This window comes from Haliotis asinina, chromosome 12 (assembly GCF_037392515.1).
Source record: "Haliotis asinina isolate JCU_RB_2024 chromosome 12, JCU_Hal_asi_v2, whole genome shotgun sequence".
Classification (NCBI taxonomy): Eukaryota; Metazoa; Mollusca; class Gastropoda; order Lepetellida; family Haliotidae; genus Haliotis; species Haliotis asinina.
In genome coordinates, this window is record NC_090291.1 from 50,310,127 (window position 1) to 50,331,009 (window position 20,883).

Genomic DNA, 20,883 nt, shown 5'->3' on the forward strand with positions numbered 1-20,883 from the left:
GGGTTATACACTATATATCACTTGTCAATGCAGGATTACAAGAGGGTGGGTTATACACTATATCTCACTTGTCAATGCAGGATTACAGGAGGGTGGGTTATACACTATATCTCACTTGTAAATGCGGTGATACACTATATCTTACTTGAACATGCTGGTCTAGAGCAGGCGCGAGTAAATGGGCCTATAGCGTTGTCTCCATTACAAGTAGCGCCCCCATTTTGGGGGGCAGGGTTGTTGCACAGCCTTGAACGGGTGTAAGTCTCTGTGCCGACTCCACAAGACACAGTGCACGGATACCACACAACATCCGACCATTCACCCCAGTTGCCATTGACAACCACCGCTGAAAACCCAAACAGTCACAACTTACGCACAGTGATAGAAATAGGGCTCTTCACTGCGCCGGGGTAACATGATCCGAATCCTTGAGTTGTCACACTCGGCCTGAGTTTGTATATTTCACTACATGCTTAAAACAAACATGTTTTTAATGGTTTAAATCTTGTGTATTTATGCTATCAAACGGCGTTCTGCGACATGTGCGGTGCGCTACTGACGCCCTTCAGGCTACAATGTTATTGCAAATCCCTACATTGTGAATTAGGGGCTAAATGGTTTTTCCGACCATTTTGTAAAGGATTTTATTCACTTGGATTTCATCATTGAAGAAGGGGTTACCGTGCTTGTATACTGACTGTAAATTATGCTCTTTACCAACATATTAAGCCAAAAATCTCTATGCATTCTGCATTTTTATGACCATTATTTACATTTACAGTTATGTAATGTTGCGCACAGTGGTGTAGTTTATCGCTGTTAATATATGCAATGCTGACCAAAACAACTGATGATATACTGTGCCTCAACTGCTGACGATATGACTTTAATTCAGTTCACCATCTGTACTTTGAACCGCTGTTTTGCGCGCAGTTTTGTTCAGGATTACAGAATATAATTTCCATGATTTGGCTTGGGAAAGGTATTATGTCCATTTATGTTGACAGATAACGTCTCTTCGGGTGTCTTCAGGGAGACTAAAACGACTTAGGAACAAAACAGGTTGTGAAAATAGTTCTCTTTTCAGGTGAAACATGAGGTCATGAGAATGAACAATATGTTATCTTCGTGTGTGATCTTGAACTTGCATTTGAACGGGTATCTTGACCCTCCTTAGTTGATGTATGCAATACTCGGAAATGACCATTGACTGCACGGCAGTGGCGAAAAGTTGGGAGGTGCATTTGTGTTTGATTTAACGCAACGCTGGACGCAAGTGTGACGTACTCATGAGGAACAAGCCCGTGACATTTGGCGCCCAGTATGACCCATAACACAAAGCATGTCACTTGACGCAAAGCCTGACACCTGAAGCAAAGCATGACGCATGGCTGTTGACGCAAAGCATGAAAAACAGCATATCAGACAATGTTTACTCATTGATATCCATCGCTATACACTTCATACACGACGGTCACCCCACACCCACCGTCATCCACCACTGATGTCACCCCACGCTTACCGCTACCCAACACTGTAAAGTGACACCCACCGTCATCCATCACCCACCATCATCCAACATTCACGTCAGCTCACACCCACTGCCACCCCACCCGCTGTCACCCCACACCCACTGCCACCCAACACCCACTGTCACCCCACACCCACTGCCACCCAACACCCACTGTCACCCAACACCCACTGTCACCCCACACCCACTGCCACCCAACACCCACTGTCACCTAACCCACTGTCACCCCACCCACTGCCACCCAACACCCACCGTCCGTCCGGCAATACTCACCGTCACCCCACACACTCTGTCATCCCGTACTCTCCGTCACTCAACACCAACCCCTCAGCACCAATGTTGAGAGAGACAGGAGAGTCTCAGAGAATGCACGTACCTGGCGTCGATGCACAGTTGCAGATGCCCAGAACGGCGTTAGCCACTATGTTGATCTGGCACTCGGGGACGGTTTGGTCACGTACTATGTCATCGCAAAAGTGTTGCTCTAGGATCGGACACACTGAAACAAAAGAGATACTGTAATATTGGTAGTCTTTATCAACACATGAACCCCACACAGTGCTCCTAATTAGATACCATCCTGTAGGTAGTGTTGACCAGTCTGTCACTGACATGTTTCGTTTAAACATCTCTTGGTACGTTTACAAATAGATCCGTGAAGGTCCCGGGGTAGAATAGGCCTTCAGCAACCCATGCTTGCCATAAAAGGCGACTATGCTTGTCGTAAGAGGCGACTATCGGGATGGGGTGGTCAGGCTCGCTGACTTGGCTGACACATGTCATCGGTTCCCAATTACGCAGATCGATGCTCATGTTGTTGATCACTGGGTTGTCTGGTCTAGACTCAATTATCTACAAACCGCCGCCATATAGGTGGAATATTGCTAAGTGCGGCGTAAAATTAAACTCACTCACTCACCCTTTACTAATATATTTCCAATACGTTTGTATCAGCATGCGTTTGTATCTGCACTGATACACTGTATCCCGGTACTACATCTGTAATGGCAGACAGTTATATTTGATCGATATTCGAGGGTTATATGTTATCGATATTTGAAGGGTATATTCTATCGATACTTGAGAACTATATTTGATCAAATTAGAGGGCTATATTTGATCTATATTGGAGGGTTATATTTGGACGACATTTGAGAGAGATATTTGATTGATATTTGAGTGTACCTGGGGAACTATTTAATATCCCAACAATTTCAGCTTTCCTACTAGCTGTCGCGTCATGATTTAAATATAATGCTGTTTTTTGAAACGGGAAAAAAAACCTTTTCACCCGCAATATTGCAACAAGGAATATACCTGACTGCTTTTGAAAGGATATTGCGTCAATGAAAATAGCTCAAATCATCATGTACAGACCAGTGACGGTAGTGTAGCCAAGTGGATTAAGCGTTCGCTCGTCACACCGAAGACCCGGGTTTGATTCCCCACATGTGTACTGAGTGTGAAGTCCATTTCAGCTCATACTTTACTCCCAGTAGTTGATGTACATTGTGGCGGTGGTGCTTTAAGAGACTGTGTTGTGATCGCATGAGTAATCAGACAGTTTGCTGAGGGCGCGGCTCCCTACACGGTAATGGGGAAGGTCTATATGCTCTAATGTATTAATCAAACAGTAAGGTCAGGAAGAGGCATGCTGTGCTGAGTATGTATCTGTACTTCACGACAGGTAAGTATAAAACTAGACGATTGTGAAAGCGTCCATAGGCCTCTCCTGGAAGGAGTTTACATTGACTGGATATGGTACAGCTATACAGAGCATGACATTAATTTCATGACACACTACAATACTTCAAGGTTACTGTTTTACGAATCTGGTTCTGCTTTAGTACAGACTGTGAGGCTTCGTGTATTTCTGGTGTCCTCAACACGCAGACGCCTTTTTCCATAATTTCTGTTAAAGTCGTGCTGAGATGAACAGAAAAGAACTGTCGAAAAATAAAAAAGAGTTTTATTGTGATTAGAAATGTAAAAGTATTTACTGACAGAAGTAACAAAAAAATCACGAAAACATTATTGTCTCTATGCGAATAGAGTCACTCTGAAGACAAAAGTCAGGGTTCATGAATATTTTGGGGGATCTGTTTTGACAGTGAAGGCTGTGCACATGACTTCTTAAAACTGTCCCGGAACATATTGTCAATACAAGCATCTGTAGTATATATATATATATATATATATTGAGTAGCCTAGCAGTTAATGCATTCGCTTGTCGCTATGCAGACTCGGATTCAATTCCCCACATGGGTATGAGGTGTGAAGCCCATTTCTGGTGTCCCCTGACGTGACATTGCTGGAACATTGCTACAAACAGTGTAAAACTAAACTCACCCACCCATCCTAACAAAGTTGGAGGTTACTTAAATTGTCGGCGGCTAGTTTATATGATACCGATTGGTTTGTTTACAGGACTTCGTGGACATTTTGCTGACTCGAAAGAAAACAAGAAGGCAACCGAAAATAACATCAACACAAGCGAAACACCCATGACACTTTAGGGGCATGGAGTAGATCTTCCAGCAAAGATTTTAGCGAATAGACCCAAACCCAAATATTTATTCAAACGTGTCATATCTTTGAGGTCATTAAACATGTGAGCAGCAATGGGTGTTTTTATAGTGTTTAAATGTTCGTAAAGTTATCAGTGCATGTTGGCAAACACACGCTCACTACATGTTGTACAGCGCTTGTCAATGTTGTATTGACAATACAACATGCATATGCCCTGGCATTGTACTTCTCTTGAGTACTCAAGCTCTCCGTGTGTACTGTGTACGAAATACAACCAGTGAACCGTCTCCAGTAACCATTCCCACGCAGTGATGTGCTCTCAACAACAGCGGGTTTGTTAGCATAAACTGGTCATATGTTTGTCTATCTTATAACCATGCTTACAACTAGGCGTTCTTATTCCCAAGGATACCTGATTCTGTCATCTTAAACTACGAAACATTTCTTTTCGTTCACTAACGTTCTGATATTTTGAAATTGGCTTCCTACATTGTAGCCATGAGTTTAAGAGAGTAGCTTTTTATTGACCTGATTTTTATGACATAATCATGTTGCCGTAATTATGAAAGAATAAGTCAATGTGGTATATGGTTAATGTTTAGTGGACTATTTACTGAGAGGCGATAAATAGCAAAGAAAGATAACTCTGTTTCATGATCATTGTGAAATTTAATAGGTACATATTGAGCAGATGTGAAATAAAGTGATTATCCTGATTTATTTGCTGTTTGAAACCGTAAGCCGAAATTATCTAGTAGCCCGTGGACAAGTAAGACACCATGATTATATTGCCCCAGATGAAAAGTGACTTGTCCCGAGCGTCGGGCGATTGGATTTTTGAGCCCCTGCAGACTGTTGTCTAGAGGGAACTGTTCAGTTAGCAATGTTAACGTCCTTGGAGGCTGCTGTCCGGAATGCGGAGCGTCCGTAATAACGGGGTTGTACATAGAACACCAGGTGGTGCCCAGAAATCGTTTGACATACATTGCAGCAACAATGTGCCTTTTCTTCCCATAAGAAAAAAATTCCACGCTAACTTCATATTTAGTGTGCTTGCCAATCTGAAATACTCCAATATACTTGGAGTATTTAGAGTATTACAGCTTTTCTACAAAAGCGTAGCGTTTGTTCAAATTTGCCTCTGTTCACACAGCAGAATAGGGGTATCCGATGGGAGACGTCATTTGACTAATAACTTTCTAGCGCTTCACAGACAGCTTGGTTCTTCAACGCTGATAAGGTGCTAGCGCTACAACATGCACGAGTGTGTGGAAATTGTCACTGGTATTTTACAGATTAAGAGAGAAATGGAGCAGAGAGGGTTCGGGTGATCCTGGCACAGTCAGGCCGGTAAGGCTCATCATCAGCTCAGGGCGAATAATAATGGGACTTTCCCCAGAAAGAGCTACCTAGTCGAACCCACCAAGAACCTTCCGGAGAATATGGAGGCTCCCTAACACTGCAGGCCTCTGCATTACCCAAATTGTCAGAAGGGCTGTGCTCCCGGTGGAGAACCCGGGCACTCTCCTGATCTGCGCCAAGAGATCAGGAGGTACGAAACGACAGTGTACTTGGGATGCAAGTGAGACATTTCAAAGGCGAGGTCCGCATATTTATCATGCTTGTCCTGAATCACCAATCACATGGCTGTCAAAAGGGACAGAAAATTAAATGATATACATAGATTCCATTGTTTTATCGAAAAAGACAAGATCAGGTTTGTTGTCTGGAATTCGTCTCAAGCTGTATATGGTTCTGTTCCAGAGAAGTTTGAAATCATCATATTCCATGACGTCTTGGACATGTGCAGGGTCGTACCATGGATGCACCTCGGGGTCAAACCACAGGCATGGCGGAGACGATAGTAACTGCAGCGAGCCATGCCATCATGTCTTTTAAGATATGCTGTTTGTGCCAAGGAAAGGACAACCACTGACAAGGTGTAGTCTCTGTACATTCATTGAAAAATCGACATTTCATGGAAATGTTTTCTTTTAGAATCACATTCTGGCGATTGCGAGTGGGAAGTGACTGGTCCTGAGCTGCAAAATGTAATCCCTCAGTTTCACATCTGAGACCAGCTGACTTTATCCAGGCGAAGGAATCGGTTGGATTGCTGTTCTGTTCCTGGCAGATTGCATGTACACACAATGCAATGGCTTCTCAGAAAGCTTCTGCACAAAGGACCGACTCTGGGCAGAGTTGGTGAAGGACTTTACTTGGTTTACTCCTTTCTTTGTAGCATCCAGCAGTACATCAACATCAACAAAATCAGCCTCAAATTTCAGATTGTGTCCAACAACCTTGGCACGCTTAAAATAACTGATGAATTCCTTGCTTTCATCGGAAGTCTTGATATGCATCACCAGCGGATCATCCGATAAATTAATACATGCAAACGTACTCAATAACTTTCTATTATGAAGAGCCTCCACATTAATCAAACCCCGACCCCAAGAAATGATTGGCACATACGAACGATTAAGGGAGGAACGAGCGTGGTGTGCTCTGGTATCAGACGTGATCCTTCTGGTCAGGCGATCCAGACTCTGGATGTCTTGTTTAGCTCAATCAACTACTCCAAAGGAATAGAAAAGGACTGGCACAACAAAAGTATTGGAGGCTTTGACTTTGTTTCGAGCATTTAGCTCTGAACTCCAGATTTACTTCATACGAGAATTATACTCGGCCCAAAGTTTATCTTGAATCTGGGCATTCTGGAGCTTTCAAATGAAGAGCCCAAGTGTCATGCCAATATCACTGGAAAAGGACTCGACAGGGAGAACCTGTTCTTTCAAATTGGCTTTTCTTTAGCAAAGAGCTAGATGTCATCCATGTAGAGGAGATGAATGAGAGGTGTTGGGGATCTGTGCTGAGGAGGTCCGGAGATGGTAACCTCCTCCATATTGATCAGAAAACTCAAAGGATTTAAAGACAGACAAAAAAGCAAAGGACTGAAGAAGTCCCCCTGACATATTCACCTTCTGGTTGGAATAGATTCTGAAGTCTGCACCTGCCCTTGCATATACATCTCAAGCTGAGTTGAGCAGCAGCTCATTAAAGACTTGAGTAAATCAAGTAGTTGCTCAGGGAGGTCAATACAATGAAGAGAATCCATTCGTGAGGAACAGTGTCATTTGCTTTTTTATGGTCAATACAGCACACAGAGAGAATGTAGTGGTATGTTTTAGCCTCTTCCAAAATCACGTACAAGAAGTTGATCCTTGCACCCCCAACATCCCTTCCCTGCCCCTTCTCGTCTCTGTAAATTATGTCATTGGACGAGCAGTAAGATGACACGAGGTTTGTCACACACTGTGAATAATTTATATTGTGTGTTTAGACATGAGATAGGGCGGAAGATTTTGGGATCAGTCAAGTTTCCTTTTTTTGGAAGGAGTGTTGTGCGACCTTTGCAGAACCATGGAGGAACATCACCTGTGTCCACAAGAGTATCAAAACAGTGAAGTAACGACGTTTGGACACAACTGAGCAGTTTCCAGTACCAGTATTGAATGCCATCAGGCCCCCTGAGCTGTGTTGGATTTGGACTGTTTGATAATATTCTTCGGGAAATCTGCTGAAATGTAGAAGACAAACGTCCAGTTACTTTCTCATGTATTGCGTGGTCATAATCACTGACCCATGGTGCCTCCAGGTTACAGTCGCCGGATACAAACCACGACTGTTTCTGGAACCTTTCATTTTAATACATCGGAAGCCGTTTATCATGCTCACCATCACCACTTGTCTTATGCTACCAGTAGAAATGCTTTTCCTTATTCCTATAAAGCTATTTTGCTTGATGAATTTGTTCTTCTTTTTCCATTTTTTCTTTCTTTCAATCCAAACTTTTATTTTTTGCCTAGGGGGATTATTATTATTATTATTCTAAAGAGCATATGTGAAGTTGCACCGTATTTCTGTGATGAAAATTCTGAATATAAATTTAGAGGTTTGACCATCACGTCCTCATGGGTTTCACCAAAGTGATAACGTTACTCCGGGCTTTTTTTCCATATCAAACAAACATCTAGATTAAGCATTATTGTTATTATTATTAGGCGTAACTTATTCAGTCACAGTGAAGCATCACCATCATGAATGTACGGACAGCCTCGCCAGATGTTCGCATCCACAGATATGTTTTCTTTCAACATCCAATACTTACAGCACTTACCTATCATATTTGAAATTAGCTTTCATTGCGTTGCATCTTTCAGGCGCACACCATTCCGCGTGAAAAGACTACATCATTACGCCCTTAATGCAAACGTGGAAATAAATATATGACAAAATAACAAAACGCCTACATATTGAGGCGAAGCCCTTCACATTTGCCACAATAATAACGCCATTGAAGCCAGTAAAGCGGGACAGTGAATCAGTACTCGAAGCGTGTCTCACACTAGGGGTACTCTGACATATGTAGGTGGCATGGGTGGAACTACCCTTATCAGTATAGACAATAATGGGTTATAGAACGGATGAAGATAGGAGGAAGAACTTTTATGATGTTCGTGACATTCAAACGTGACCACTCGTCACGTTGCACCGTGCTGATAATGTTATCTTGTAAACCATTCATGCATCTACACAGAACCCGGATGTAGTGAACCGGATTCCTACTTGTCTCTGTTTATGGGGATTTGAGCATGAACACCAAGAAATACATGTTCCTTAAGAGCAGTGCTGATATAAAGAGACCGCTGTATGGTACATAGTTCCACATCAGCTGAGCCTGTCTTATGCTTCAGTATGAGACACCGTTCATAATTTATGGCTTGGGGTGTGTGGGATGTGGGGTGTGGGTGGAATTAAAAATAATATGCTTAGAAATATGTAAAGGGGATTGAAAATTGAATCTGTACATGACATGCAAGGGAGAGGGTGGCACTACTTACCTTGTACATTAATGGGAGGTTAGACACTGGGGATTTTAGGACATCCCTATCAACTGTGAGCCTGAAGAAAGTCCATTAAATTACCACAGCTGTCATTAATCTCACTTCGATATTCGAAACTTTGTGGACAGTGGAAGTAATTGATAATTGATAATTGATAATTGTTAGCATACAACTGGATTATGACAATGTTGGTGTTTTTGTTTTAACACCCTGATACAAGTGTCTTCACATAAAAAAAAACAGTAAACAAGTACGAGAAATTATGCAATTGCTGTGGGGACCTTGACCCGAAAGATATGAAGGTCACTATCTTTGTCTCAACGCCGCGTGTTGAGATATTAATATTAGCGTTGTGTAAACGTTAATTAATTAATATAACGGCGCTAACGGCAGACTAGACGTAAGCGAAATGACAGCTTCAGCTAATTTGATTGTTGTCCCTAAAGAAATATTTGTGTTCTAAGTCAAATATTATCTTGTAGATCTAGCAAACACAATCTTAACTTCACTGAATGGTAACCTAACTTTCTGTTAAATACAACGTTTAGATGTAGACTAGGTACCAGATCTGAAATCTATTTTATCTGTACGACTGACATATCTAGGTACGTACATATACGTGCTGGTACTGAGGGGTGAGATGGTGTTTAACGCAACCATACTATGGTTATCTTCCGGTCGTCAACTTGCAGGGGAAGGAAAACCTCAGGAAGGTAGTTCAGACATGCAAAATAAAAGGGACAAAATCGTTTCGTTAATCGTGGGATATCTTTGCACCCAAACAGAACTCCTTTAAGTCGGATAAGCCAAAGATATTAATCGGACTGAATAGAGGATGGGAACCAGGAAAAACTGAACATTGTGTATTTAATTTAGAAAATATTTTCATATACATAATGTTTTTATGCAATATGTATCAAGTTTTTATCAAAGCACATAAAATAATTGTGATCTTCGTCTCTTAAAATGATTGAATATTGCTTTAGGCCGCACCAGTCCAGCTATTCAAGGTGAATCCCGTACAAATGTGCATAGAATATTGTTGACGACTGTTTACAGTTAAGCATTTGATTACATCGAGGGTTGTTCAATACCATGTGAAACATTATCGATAACAAATATTTTGGGGATCTCATCGTAGTAAAAGTAACACTTCGCTCCATTACTAAAATAGAAATGTAATTGTTTTTCAAACCAAAGAGACCGGATTTTGAACATTGACAGTATTTTGTATCAAAGGTAGATTCTACGAGGTAGCAGGTATATCAACAAATTCCAGTCACATATCATAGTTAGTACAATAAACACCAGGTGTTTGGTTACAGAGCCTTGAGTAGAGAATTCTTAACGGATTTACGGGACTGTGATGAACAATGAATACTAAGCAGGTGTCTTTTCAATAACTACACATTCCTCGACAATCCTCCCGTTTACTTGTCCTCTACATCGCAACATATCTGACACTGGAAACAGATATCAAAGCTATTTGTTCAATTGTTCAATTTGTTCAAGCGTTTGATGTTAAGACATGTATTGTGACAAACAACATCGTCTGTGCAAACAGAACTGACACAATCCTGGAAAAAATAACAATCGTATTGTGATGGTTGCATCCCCTTGTTTCTAACAAACACGTTGGTTTGAGGCTACTGTACTCATATGTCGACCTGCTGATCCCGGGTTCGAATCCCAATTTCACTCGGAGTATTAAATACCCTCAAAAACGCAGGGGGCCTTGAACTTCGAATGTGGATAAGATGCACAGCAAACAAACTGTTAACAACTTAACAAACTTTTCTAAGACAGACATTTTATGCACGCACAACAACTCCTGTTCATCAACACCCCCAAACACAACGCATTGGCTGCACGTGCACAACGCAGTAACCTCATGCATGTGTATGGGGTGTCATTCTTAACATTGTAGGTTTTACGAAGGGCGATACATCACCGTAGACCATTTATTATGACAATCATGTTATCAATGTTTGTTTCTAGTCGTCTCTTTATTGTTTTAAAAATGAAAATCGCACAAATGCAAATTTCACGGCATTCACCAGTCATCGTTTCAGAGCGATTACTGTACAGACAGCTGTGGCCACAAGGAAGTACAGATGGGAATCTAGCTTACTCTAAAAACATTCATTATTATCACATTAACATTGAATGACTCCTATATATCTCCCTATTACAGTGAAAGCTGTCTAAACCGACCCTCACTGGGACTGAAGGAATAATCCGGTTTAGACAATGTGTCGGATTATGGAGTTGATGATACATGCACAAGCCACGGATGGGACTGGGAATATATGCCAGTGTTGACAACTTGCCGGATTGGACAGATGCCGGTTATGACAGCTTCCATTGTATTTTAAAGAATTTCTATAAAATTAAGTACCCCTACTTGTTTCCAAAACCTGTATACCTGTAGGAGTTTGCATTTCAAGACCATAATTCCTGATATTTCTGAAATACTGTTCAATATTGAGTTATAAAATATCAGTCACTCTGTTCAGTTCCAGTGTTTGTATATTTGTTTAATGTCAAGCCCCGAAATAGTCAAGATATACTGATGGAAAGAACTAAGGTATTACATGAAAGGACACGTGTACCTTCATTTTCCTAGGTTTCTTCACAAGCTTTTCATCGCAAGGCTTGAGAAGAAACCGGAAAAAATAAGGGAATACATGTGCTTTCATGCGATCCCTTATGTTTTCTTTCAGCATATAATCAGCATACGTAAACATGCGTTTATGATAACCCAGTGACTGAATTGAGTATCGATCTACCAAATTTGAATGCCATGACATACTTCAACTAAACCAGTGAGTCTGAACACACGATCCTTCTATTTAGTCGCCTCTTATGACAAGCTTGGGTTGCTAAAGACCAGCTTCAATACAGATCTTTACGGGTACATGTATACTGATGTTTTTGAAGCCATCCCAAACTATTTCAGAGGGACACGTGCACTTCCACATGACACACACGTGCAGATATACTTCTCATTATGGAAAGCTGTTTTCATAAATTGTACTTTACGTTGTTCTTCTAGTTTTGCGTTATGTAACGTTAACGCCAGATAAGCGGCAAATAATCCGACATAAGTGACATCAGGTTTTCATTTGTACAAGTGTAACGTAAATTAATCTTCTTATTAATGATTCTTTAAAAATAGATTTTGTATCATAACAAAATTTCCAACACCATTAAACGCTTTTCACCTTAAGAGTAGTCATTAACACGAACGGTCAAAATAAAACACAACTTACCGCTGTTTAACATGAATCTTTCTTGGAACCGCCATGAAACAGAGACCTGTGATTGGACGAATTCACAGGACTGAAAACGGAGATCAGGAAAGAGTAACTGATACCAGCTCGGATAATATAAACTCCGTCCAGTTAAATCGAGTTGTCGCTTATGATTGGCCTGACTTTGTTGCTGCTGTGCACGTAAAGTCCTGCCGAGGACGAGATGTACACAGGCACATAGTACGCCGCAAAAGAGTGGTCCGGTCCGCATCTCTAGTCCCGCATCGACTGCGCCCTGTAACTAGTTTCACCTTCTTTTAAGCTCGAGCTCTATAGTGTCCCAAAACATTGTACCCACTGACTCGGAGTGTGATGAGAAATGGCAGGGTGGCTCGGATGCTGTATAGAAATGTTGCATTGGCTTCTGTTTGCCCGCAACGTCTTCAGATGACAATTAGTTTGATCCAGGGCTATTGAAAAATTGGGGTTCTCTACAGCCTTGCAAATACTGCTGTGTTTGCAGTAGAACTGCTACAACGGAGATTAAATACTGCATATGTCCCTGTAGTGTTGTCAACAGTCATCTGAACATACAGACCTGGATATGTGTAAAGGTGGCATACAGAGTGTGTTTAGCTGACTGTGGATGCATACAGAATACGTACCGATGACGTAAAGGTCACTGCACAGACACAAATAACATCTTCAGAAGACTATGGAGGCACACAGCATTTCTAGAGTTTATTATAGAGGCACACAGAATATCTACAGTTAGCTAGCTATATAGGCAAACACATTGTCTACAGTTTCCTACGGCACGCAGAATATGCACAGAACACAGAGACACTCTACAGTTAACTATCGAGGCACACCGAACAACTACAGTTGACTATAGAGACACACAGAATATCTGTAGTTTATATCACAGAGGCATACAGAATATCTGGTGTTTATATTACAGAGGCACACACTACAGTTAATATTACAGAGGCATACAGAATATCTGGTGTTTATATTACAGAGGCACACACTACAGTTTATATCACAGAGGCATACAGAATACCTGGTGTTTATATTACAGAGGCACACACTACAGTTTATATTACAGATCAGACAGAATAGCTACAGTTTACCACAGAGACACGCAGAATATCTACAGGTTATTTCACAGAGACATGTTGACTATCTATCAGTTACCAAAGTCTTTTTCCCAGAACTGCACTTTTTGAAAAACATATCCAGCTATTTAGTTTAATAGTGTAACAATAATCATTCATTCAAAAGTGTTCCAGTGTTGTTGTATGGGTCTCAAATCTAGGGCCTCGTGGTTATTGAAGGAAATAGAAAGGGGTGTAATAGGAAAGTTTAGAGGAAGATTACATGACATGTATAATAAAACTTGTCGTGATCTTATTTGTACCTCGCTCTGTATAATGAACTACAGTAACCTGAAAGCAGTTGTGGATCCTGAATGTTTACTTTGTACAACTGAATGATAAGTCTTTTCTAAGAGTAGTTCGTAAATTTACAATACATAGACTTATTTTCAAAATTGTTACTTAGGGGAAATAAAGACAATAGTATAATTAGTTGTCTCTGTTTTAGTTGAAATTTTGGAGCGATAGAAGATGAATAGCATGAGTATAAAAATACTAAAATTCGGCAAAAGTACTTGCAACAGCTGAATGGCATACCTCAATGTGAACAAAGCATGATAAATGCATTGAACTCTAAGATGTTATTAAACCAGTCGCTCTATTCTTAAACATTATACAAGATAACAATACTTGGTATTGCAAAACATTAATATTGTATCTGTCAATTGCAATATAGGCCGTTATTCCCACATTACTGAACAAATCTGTCTGTCTGTCTGTCATAGAAATTGCACATGGAAATGTTTGTAAGAGATGTATAGGTGTCAATAGAGCAGTCAAATGTCATCCTTGGTGAGACAGGCAGATAGCCACTGTGTGTCAGATATATTTCTGGCTGTATCCAGAACATGTGTCTGTTGATATGTTTGGAACCCTGTAGATACCCTAGGGCATGCTGTCACGTGTTCACAATCTGTGATGATAGCGGAAAAGTAAACTGAGTGTCAAAGGTTACATTATTGCTATTTTACACTGGTTTTCTATATGTCTGGGTCTCCCAGGACTGTGGACATATTTATTCAACAATTTCAACGATGTAAATATTTCAAGGTTCAGGGTTGACATTATAAAATTAATAATTCCTATTACCTCAGTGCATATGGAGTTTAATTCTTTGTTGACCAAAGAAATGTACATATATTCACTTGCTTACACTATGTTTCGCTGTTATTCACATATATATTTAAACAAATTTTAATAAGAATGTTGATATAAATGCATTCGTCTGTTCCAAGTGTCAGCCACAGTCAGTTGAAGATGAGTATCGTTCTCTACTTATTTGTCCTTATTATGCAGAAAGTCCTTGGAAGATTATTCCATCTTGATATCACGTACAACCATCACTTGTCAAGTATTATCAAACGTTATCATGAACTAGTCAGAAACATATACTATCCATAAGTATTTATCCGAAAATGAAATCTACCAAGATGAAACATAGATTTTCCACAGTACTATAACATGAGCTTATCTTGTACCTCTGTGCACATTATCTTTGCACTCCAAATGTCGCCACGTGGCCGCCATCACTTACCACTTGTCATTACCAAGATAAAAATGTAGATTTTTCACAGTACTATAAAATGATCTTATCTTGTACCTCCGTCCACAATATCTTTGTACTCCAAATATGAATTTGGCTATGTGACAGCCTTACAAAATTAAATTGTCACTTGTCACGTGTAGTATCCATATGCATGTCATTTGTCATCAGAATAACGATTCGACAGCTTTAACTATTCACAAAATCGAACAATCGTCCATATTAACACACGCAATTTATTATGGGTAACTGTGAATTTGGTATCGCCAAACGAATATTGACAGACGTAAGTATTCATTAGTCATTGGATTATATTTGAAATGTATCAAACATTCGTTGCCAAGCACCTGCAGGGTGACTGTTCTCGTCACAGACACGGTTGTTCTCTATCCGTTTCTGACGCATGTATACTGAAGAGAAAAAGAAACGCAACTCTTATTTTCAAGTTTTTATATACAAGATATAAACATGGACGCATTTTTTATGAGGTTTCCCCTTTTTTCGAAAATTGCTTCTCTTTTGCTGTTCAGTATATAGTACGTTTATAGGTGAGATCTTACAGTTCTTTTACATACTCAATGCTACCGTCAACGCATAGTTTCATCTTGGGAATCAGCGAGTAACAGACATTAAGGCTTAGATATTTAATGCATAAACATTATTGGATTAAACATATATTGTCTGACAATGTGTGAAACGTACCAAGGAACAAATGATGAGAAATTAGCAATAAGGTTAGAAGTCACCAGCCAGGCATTGCAATGGTGGTACAAAATAGAGTGAGTTAGTGAGTTTTAGTTTTACGCCGCACTCAGCAATATTCCAGCTATATGGCGGCGGTCTGTAAATAATCGAGTCTAGACCAGACAACCCAGTGATCAACAACATGAGCATCGATCTGCGTAATTGGGAACCGATGACATGTGTCAACCAAGTCAGCGAGTCTGACCACCCGATCCCGTTAGTCGTCTCTTACGACAAGCTGAGTCGCCTTTTATGGCAAGCATGGGTTGCTGAAGGCCTATTCTACCCCGGGACCTTCACGGGTCTACAAAACAGAGTAGCATAGGGCCATCTTATGCTTGATTAGGATAAACATTCCCCACCAAGCTTCTATAAGTGGCATTTTAGAAGTTGATATGGTGAAGATATGGGCAAATGTTTTGCATCCTTTGCTTGATAACGGTGTTACAATCTACACCGAAACGTCGCATCATCTTCAAGAAAGAAGCTGTCCATCCATAAAAGTCTTCATCCTCATTCCCTACAAAGGTCAGATCAGCCACCACATCATCGACTGCTCAAGACAACCACCGGTATAGATGTGACCTTCAGCTCTGACAAAACACTACAGACCATTCTGAAGGCAATGGCAGATATGCATCAAACAACACCACTCACAAAGCCAGGGGTTGCATCTACAAGCTAATGTGTGTCTGTGGCAGCAGCTATGTAGGAGAGACATCCCGCCCCATAGACATTAGGCCTAAAGAACACAAAACATCGGTACAGAAATCAGGTTTAAAGTCAGTTCTTTCTGAACACATTTTGAACAATTCATTACACATTGACTGGCAAGCAACAATAGCGTCGAACATCCATGGCTGGCCACGACTTAAGATTTCAGAGTCTATCGGCATCAAAAGATTAGCAACAGAGATGAAAAATATCAAGGGGTTTACCTACCCAATGCCAAGAACCTCTAAATCCTCTGTAACATATTCATTCCTACCTCTTGTATGTTATCCCAGCTTTTGTATATAAAAGACTATCACTCACTGGCTTCTATCGCTCATCCACTTAATCCGTTGTAACAATACCATATATGCTGTTGTATATTTCATTCTCTTTAATCTGCTGGGGGTTTGTTTTATAAAAACATACTTACAGTCACCACTCCGCCTTCATGTAGATTACTAGTGTATATAACCAATTAGTATTCACCTGACGAAGGGGCAAGGAATAGCCCAGAAACGTTGAGACAACAACATAGAAGAAATTGAAATCATAATATTTTGTCTCATACAATACAGAGAGGGCTACGCAGGAACACTAATACAGTTTAAGGATCAATGTTGTGAGACAGACAAGCATTGAAAATCTGGTTTGAACTGGCCTTCAGTAATTCAATGACCGACACCATGGAACGGAATTGGAGATCATGGCAATTATCAACCAGCAAATCTGACGACAAAATACCGTTAGTCGCTTTTTACGGAAACGGAAAGACCAGGTACAACTTGGATCTACTGTGACAGAATTAGATAATATTCACATCAAATCGTGTAGTCTCTCTCCATATTATTTTCGGTCATTTTGGGCCATGATGTTATGGATAAATATATGACGCCCTGTGAGATTTGAGAAGGCATCTTATGCTTGATGAGACGCGGATATGTTGGAAAGTAACAAAACAACGTGTGTGGCATGGGTTTTCAACATTTTCACAAGTGGCTGCCAATCAATGTACATATCCAATGAAGGCATATAGTGGAGCGGCTAAGCAGATAAAAGTTCTTTTAATGATAAAAGCATGAAACGTTGCACATTTATAGAAAGATGCTTCGAGAACAGTTTAGGAAATGGAGGCACTCAAAATAATTTCATTTATAGTAGAGTAGATAAATAATATTTTGCCTTTTCTGGTTACTATTGTAGCTCTGGGACCACCATCAATACCCTACTGGGACTTTTTAAAAACAAAATATCCTTTTCGTTGTATAAGCCCTTGTACATACCAATCTATGATATCTGATTACCAATCTGTTGCATAAACATAACATTTAATCTCTTTGAAAATTGTACTTCTCTTGCAAAACATATCACTTAATCTGCTATCAGCCACCGCGACCTCGCGAGTTGGGCGGTTGACTTTGTGCTGGCGATCAAACCACTCGGCCGGTGTGGGTTCGAATCCCGGATGAGACTCAACCCAGCAAATGTACTTTATTTAGAAATTGTAATCCTAAATATGCATGTGCTACAGAAACGTCGTGTTGTAAATAATAAAGTAGTTGTAAGTTCATATCATGTGTTGTTACGACAAGATGGCATCTTCGCAATATTCATACTATTATGAATATATTAAGGCCTGTAACCAAGAGCTCCACGTCCAGTCTCCAGCTCATGTCTTCCTGCGACAGCGAAGCGAGCGACACGGAATTTTGTAACCTGAAATGATTGCATTGTGTCCAATGCTAAACACACATTTACGGACGTGATTTGGCGAGAAAACACGTAGATCGTGACGAGACTATAATCCATGAAATACCGCACAATGCATTCCTAATACTGCATACAGCAGCAAGTGTTTACTTTTCTTGGGGTGTTCAATGACAATCTTACAAGCGTGAGCAACTAATAATTCCACAGGATAAGAAAGTGGGAAATCACGAAGTAATTCAAGTAGACAGCATTGTAAGCGTATATCTATTATTCATAATGTCAACAGCTGCTACCTGTATGACGACTTGTTGGCAGTGGCGTAGGGATACATTGAACATGTGTCACGCACGCTCGCGTCATTGTCGCGATCCGCTGGTCGAAAGTAAACACTGATTGCAACATTTAGGCAACAAAAATCCCATGTTTTAACAAAAGATATTCAGCAGACGAAGTATACGGATATTTTCACATAGACAGTCACGGAAAAAATATGAAGAGCAGTTCTAAACTATTTACGTAATCCAGTTATATCTTTTCGGCTTATGGTTGTCTGGTTTGTTTGTAGTTAAGTAATAGCGTTCGTGCTATATGACGGTTACATGCCCCCTGTTCTAAAGAGCTATCACAGAGCTTCGACCTATCACACAGGAACCCTCTCAACCCTCTCAATAAGTGAGTGAGTTTAGTTTTACGTCGCTTTTAGCAATATTCCAGCAATATAAAAAAGGAGGACACCAGGAATGGACTTTACACATTTTAGCCATAAGGAGAATAGAAACAGGATCTTTGGCGTAAATAGCGAACTCTTTAACCACTGGGCTACCCCAGGTGCTACCGTGCTACTTCAGTGTTGCGTCCATCGTCTCCAACCAGGCATCCTGCACATCAAGAAGAGGAAGTAGGGGACGTCCGGCCGCTCTTTGAATCCATCTCTGTACTTGTCGGTAGAGGGAAATCTTCAAACTGGGGAAGGAAGGCAGATGCGGGAGCCTGGAGACCAACGTCGGCATTGTAGATCGCCTGGACAGGTGTAGCTTCTTCTGACCCGTTTCCGCAAGTTTCTGACAAATTTGACTGAAGTCGGATCTCTTGGTGGGTGGCAGTGGTCTAAGAAATCTCTCAGGAAGTCTCCAACAGTGGAACTTTGTTGACGATACATCTCCAGTGTGTGGTCTGGCCTCTGGTCTTATTCTTGGAGTATGTGAACCCATCAAGAAATACTTGCTGGGTTCCTCTCTGAGACTGAATAAATTCCACTCTGCGTATGCCAGCTGTAGCAGCGATACCGTACTGATTTTAGAGATCATGTTGTATATCACATGTGAGATTCAACTTGAGTTGTGGAGAACTTTAAACCACTTACTCAAGTATATGCAAAACAGTTAAAGCTTATGTAATAGTGTTTACTGCATTCTACATACTTCCTGTATTCCATACAGTTGAACAAACTACTACAAAACCACATGCCTCTCCACATACTGATCAAAAGCAGCGGCAGCAACAACAAAAATATAAGAGTTTAATCTGTTTCAGTTAACAAACTTGAGTTGCTGGGATCAGCCTCCTCACCCAGCCCTGAGTTTGGAGCATTTCATTAATTAGTAGGTAAGGCCAGGCAGTTACACTGGTCACACTTGACTGATTTGTCTAATGATTGAGCCGTCTGACAATTGGAATGTCTGATGCTTGGGAGTGAACCCCCTATACTAAAGCATGGACCAGACAGCAATTCGATTACATACTGTTAAGATACGCACTTAAAAAGAGCGACAAATTTTAGTTAGTGACAACCGAAGGTCATATATACATTTCGACTAAATTATACAGCATTAGGAAGAGACAAGAAAACCAGAACCGTTCGCCATATCCATTTGTTCGTTATAAACGTAATCGTTTTAAACAAAGTTCACTGAAATATGTTGCGACATCTTTGGCTCTCGAGATACGCGAACGCCCATTTAAAAGATCATTGGGGCTGATCCCTCAAGTCGCCTCTTGACTTGGAAACATATCAGCTAGAAAATGGGAATGCACCTGTTTATATCCAGCACCACCCGTTTGCTGTTTCCTAATACGATTATGTCGGCGTTGGGGACCGAAGTCTCAAGGTGTCATGGTTTCTGAATTCCGATTGTAAGGCCGCTCTCACAGTATCCTGATTGTTATGGGTGTGGAGTTGTACACACACATACCCTAGGTTAATCGACATATTAGTCATAGTATTAGTCACTATAGTGTGTAATCGGTATTGTGAGGATTCCGAAAGGACATGGTAACCAAGAGTCCACGCTTGTCGTAATAGAATGCAATGAGACTACCACCACAACCATCAGCACCACACTACTACTACCACTACTACTACTACTACTACTACTACTACTACTACTACTACTACTACTACTTTATTACTTGATCGTGAGTAGTAGTGGTGGTGATTGTTATCTGTACAGCACTGCTATCGACAAGATTGAGGAACACTAGGCAGAAATACAGATGGCATGTTGTAGCAGTCCTCATTATTGTCATTTCAAAAGTGTAGTGCCTCCCATTCAGTCCGCCGACATTGGAATAGTACAATGATCGTCGGAACACAGTAATATCACTGGGTAATACAGAAGACAGCACTTTGGTGGAAAGTTTCCCTACCAGTCAGGCAGTTCCAGCATCACACATCTTGTCGCAAATGTTTATTCTAATCTGTAAAACGTCAATACATAGTGGCGTAAATCCCAGTAGAGTCACAGACTTTATGTTGGAGTAACGAAGGTTGTGGACATCAACCTGGATTTTGGACGGC

The 20,883-nt window shown here is 40.7% G+C and overlaps 1 protein-coding gene across 2 annotated transcripts in view; it reads right to left on the reverse strand.

Annotated features, from left to right (window-relative positions):
* The window catches only part of LOC137258069 (hemicentin-1-like), a 48,774-nt gene that overhangs the window by 16,445 nt on the left and 11,446 nt on the right, over positions 1-20,883 (reverse strand). Inside the window, exons 1-2 of one of the 2 annotated variants that reach the window (XM_067795621.1) lie at positions 12,240-12,731; positions 1,908-2,030 (exon numbers count right to left, since the gene is read on the reverse strand). In XM_067795621.1, the coding sequence (XP_067651722.1) occupies positions 1,908-2,030; positions 12,240-12,492 (376 nt within the window). In that variant the 5' untranslated portion in view covers positions 12,493-12,731. Of the gene's footprint in view, positions 1-1,907; positions 2,031-12,239; positions 12,732-20,883 lie in introns of those variants that run through there. The other variant, XM_067795620.1, reaches the window with a different exon arrangement.